The 4,989-nt window shown below is 36.9% G+C and overlaps 1 protein-coding gene across 1 annotated transcript; it reads right to left on the reverse strand.

The window, feature by feature from the left end:
* Positions 1-3,391: 3,391 nt before the first annotated feature.
* LOC110907414 (F-box protein CPR1) lies at positions 3,392-4,540 on the reverse strand. The gene has a single exon (XM_022152401.1). It carries the CDS (start codon positions 4,538-4,540, stop codon positions 3,392-3,394), a length of 1,149 nt encoding a protein of 382 aa, XP_022008093.1.
* Positions 4,541-4,989: the final 449 nt, after the last annotated feature.

Raw genomic sequence — 4,989 nt, forward strand, 5'->3', positions numbered from 1 at the left:
ATTATTCTGTTTATTAATACAATTGCATATTAGGGTTAATCCCTCTCTTCTTGTTCTTTGTTCGATTGTTATTTTGTTCTTGATTGATGGGTTGAATTCATGATCTCCTGGGATCTATATTGGTATCAGAGCCAAGGCTCAAAGAATCAAGATCATGGGTTCAATTCTTCAATCAAGGCAAGGGTTATGCGGTTCGGAAGAATCATCTGAGGGAAAAGGAAAATTGGTTGGTGCCGGTTTCGGTGATGAAAGGACGAGCGGTGGAAAGTGCGGCCGGGCTGCAACAAGGGGAAGAATGTTGCGCAGGGGAAGCCATCCACGAGTTCGTGAAAATCACCCATTAAGAAATTTCCCAAGAAGTTGATCACGAAGTCGCATACAGTTAAAAAATATTGGGTTCAGAGATTGCCCAAGAAAAAGATACAGAGAAGGAAGAGAGGATGCCATCACAAAGATCAATCGCAAGAGACGGTGTTCGTGTCGGAATTCCCTAAGGACTTGCAGGGTTGAAGATTGTTGATGGAATCATAGCGGGAACATAATGGTTTGCACAGTTATATGTAGACATGGATGAGGCCGCAAAGGTTTTGGTGTAGTGTGTGACGCATACACCAGGATTAAAGTTTGCCCAGGAAGAAGCATGCAAAGTTCAAGAATCAAACTTGGATCAACAATTAGGGGGGTGAATGTTGGCCTTAATTGTGTGATCAAAGTTTGATAGAAGTGCAGGGGTTAATTATGCATTAGTTTAAAGTTATTTAGATGGCGGTTACAAGGTAGTTATAAAATATGGGGACTAAAGTTGACAATCTGGAAGTTGGCAACTTCTCCTCATAATCGAAAGGGTATGTCCCTGAGGACATGTTTGTTCGCGATTGGTTGCATACAAGGGATCAAGGGATGCGATTTGTGGATGTAAAGACACACCTCTTCAAGTTTCATTCTCATCCACGTATTCTAGAGACGTGACTATTCGTGAAAGGACACGACTCTACACTCGCACCCATTGAAGTCTATAAATAGTTTAGGATTTTCATTTGTTATTGTAATCTGGAATTTTGCATCTTGTAACAATCAGGTTATATTATTCTGTTTATTAATACAATTGCATATTAGGGTTAATCCCTCTCTTCTTGTTCTTTGTTCGATTGTTATTTTGTTCTTGATTGATGGGTTGAATTCATGATCTCCTGGGATCTATAACCTTATTATTTTGCCATTATTTTTAGCCAGCCAATGCAAACATCCTCTAGCAAATACCTCTTTATTGACATTGTCTTTAACGGTATAAATATTTATCGGGTTCTAGATATCTTGGGGTATCTGTCGCCATGATCTTGTGCCCAAGACATGCACTCTGGCGCATAACATCTCTCTGGGCAAAAGAAACACCATCTTGAAAGTGTTGGTGGAATCATCAAAGGTGGAGCCAGAAGTGGTACTGATCTAACGGTTGATCCACAGGTGGCAACTCATAATATTCTTTCCTTAAAGGATTAACCACACTCACGTAACTTAACTGGGATGCACCAACCAGTAATCTTGTGATAAATAGACCAGACCATTGCAAGAACCTAGAATATAGAGCATGTTAAATAACTAACGTTTCGTATGCTTAAACTCAAAAGACGTCGCCTTCAAGACCCCATCAGCATACGAACTACGTTGTTTTGATTCAATCAATGGTGTAGAAACTTACGAGTGGGTGCTCCGTAAGGTTTGTTCTAGCGATCATGATTGCGAATTCTTCTGGATATCGTTGGCCATGAATGATCTTAAGGTGTTGATCTTCAATGTACCCGCACCATAGCTTTGATACACACCGAAAACGAGCCAAAGATTTCATGGGCATTCTTGACATGATGTCGAAGGTGATTTCTGAAGGTAGTTTAGCCATGATTCCCGATTTGGAGGTTAAACACTGTTACGAACAAAAATGGTAATCGAGAGATTGAGCTAATACAGAGAAAGAAGAAGAAGAATTCTCAGAAGAAGAAGGAGATTAATCTCAAATCATTAGCTACCCTTCTCATTCATCTGCTGGTTACTTAAGTACAACTAGACATGTTCACAATAACCCCCTATACTACTCTACAATTACACTTCAAGTCTCTCTATTATTTAACACCGAGCATTCACATCCAATCCATCAAATTATACATACATTCCACTAAAAACCAACTCCTATATCAATATATTTCCAATAAAAACAAATACTTTTTCTCTCTCCTTTCAATTAAATAATATTATCATTACCTTTTTCTCTCACTTCCACTCACAACCACTTTTAAAATATATTAAAAAATTATAACGGGTGAACAGTGTCCCCCCAAATATACAGATGAACAGTAACATTTTCTCTCTCATCTACTCACAACCACTTTTTATACCCTTTATAATATAAAAACCCCTCCTCACATAATTTGATGATTAGGATGTGAATGCTCTAACAAACACATGGTGGTATTCAATTATTTATAGTTCAAGGTATGTATCCTAGGCCAGCATAACGAATTAAAATAGGTAAGAGTTTATTGACATACACAAAATATATTATCTTCAACGCTTTTAACCGGATTACCGTCCATATATTACCAATAACATAAATACGTAAGAGCATTCATATTGAAATCCATATATTATCTTCAACGCTTTTAACCGGATTACCGTCCATATATTATCTGCAACGCTATAATTTAAGGAAACATTTAATGTTTTCATCAATTTTACACAAAATCCGATTCCCAGAAATAGAGAACTGATATACATGGATTGAATAATGATTCCACATATACAGTTAATTACTATTCACTCCATATATTATTATTTGTTAGAGGTTGTGAGTTGAAGAAACATAGAGTACGATAAAAAAATGAGCATTATTTAAATGAATAGAGATGGAATTAGGAATCGGATGTACCGGTTTTTAAAAGTAACAACGTTAGGTACTAAGCGTTTCAGGTAACAAGTTGAGGTATCATCTTTCATTTTTGTAACAATGTTGGGTTGGTTGGAAATATCAAGTTCAGCCTACTCGACTAGTTTAGTTTGCTTGACCTGAACTCGACTCCTGGACAGCCCTACCTCCACCTCCCTAATCTGCTTCAGAATTGCTCAATAATCGATCCTAAGCGACCCAAATTCATAGAACACAATATGTATATGATCATGTAAACACAAAATAAATGTGCAGATATCTTGAACACGGATAATGCCCAAACACAAGAGAAGTTAAGCAATTGTTATACCACAGGTAAATCAAATCATATCCCTCACCAAAATCACATGTAACATAAACCAATTCGACCAAAGATATGTATAAGCTACAACTATATTTTACTAGCCACATAAATTAAAAAAAAAAAAACTGATTTAGACATTTGTTTGCAAATCAGTTATTGATGGAATAAGCTTTAATGCCATGGATTGAAGACAAGCTACTTGGATACATAAAAGTATTCGAAAAACAAAAATCTTTCGACTTTCTAATGAACTTGATTTCTTTCAAAAGATCGCTTTTCCGGCAGTAGACAAACAACTGTGTCCATACCCCTTTGGTGATTGTTTCCATAACTATGTCCCCATCTCTATTCCAACAGCCAATAACCGCTATGGAAATATAAGCAGGAAGAGGCGGTTTATGATCGAACCGACAGTGAATCACCCATTCTCTTTGTTTCAATACCCACACCTCCAAGCTGCTTAAGAAGCGACAGTATACATATCCAACTTCACCATGCAGATCAACTAATCCACTACGTACATGTTCCGCACCATGTCTTTGTACATTCGGAAGATCAATCAACCCGAATTCCTCGGTCCTCATATCTAACCTTATTATTTTGCCATAACCATCCTGCCAATGCAAACATCCGCAAGCGAATACAGCTTTAGGGAAATTGGGTGGCCTTGTAAATATCATTGGATTCAAGGAGATTTGGGATATCTGTCGCCATGATCTTGTGCCGAAGACATGCACCATGGCGCATGCTTCCTCCCGTTCATTCACAATAGTAAAGAACACCATCTTGAAAGTGTTGGTAGAATCATCAAAGCCAAGCCCGTAGAACGCGATACCCTTCTGATCTAACGGGTGATTCATAGGTGGCAACTCATAATATTCTTTCCTTAAAGGATCAACCACACGTATATCGCAGGGACGCACAATCCAGGACCAGTAACCCTTTACTGATAGTGATAAATAGACCAGACCATTGCAAGAACCTAGAATATAGGGTACATCATATTCTGAACTAATTTGTGTACACTTAAACTCCAAAGAGGGGATCTTTTTCATCTTCAAGACCATACTTTTCTTTGATTCAATTTCGTAGAGACTTATGAGGGGGTGGTCTGAAAAATTAGTTCTAGCGATCATGATTGCGGTTTCTTCTGGATATTGTTGGCCACGAATGATCTTAAGGTGTTGATCGTCAATATACTCACACCATAGCTTCGATACACACCGGAAACGAGCCAAAGATTTGACGGGCATTCTTGACATGATGTTGAGGATGATTTCTGAAGGTAAGTTAGCCATGAATCTCAGTTTAGAAGTTCTGTATCATGTTTATGGTTCTGATGTTGGTGTTTATAGTCCAAGGAATCCAATAGGGTTCGATAAACTAGGAAAGTGACCAAAATAAGGGGATTCGAATTTATCCTGTAAATACGAATTTCGTTATTATTTAAATTAGTCTCAGCTATTTTATTTTTACAAAACCTAAGGTAAACAAAATTAAAATACTCTTACCTATTTAATTTGGATGTTGGTTATTAATTATTACTCCTTTTGAAAAAATATACCATAAAAACAAATCTTAATTCTTAGGCCAATAAAAACAAATCTTAATTCTTAGGCTTGTTTGGCTAAACTTATTTAACTCAAAAAGTACTTTTTGTTAAAAAGACTTACTCACTTATTACTTTTTGGAAAAGAGTTTTTAAAAAAGTGTTTGAATTAACTTATTGAGTGGGAAAAACCAATAA

This window comes from Helianthus annuus, chromosome 14, assembly GCF_002127325.2.
Source record: "Helianthus annuus cultivar XRQ/B chromosome 14, HanXRQr2.0-SUNRISE, whole genome shotgun sequence".
Classification (NCBI taxonomy): Eukaryota; Viridiplantae; Streptophyta; class Magnoliopsida; order Asterales; family Asteraceae; genus Helianthus; species Helianthus annuus.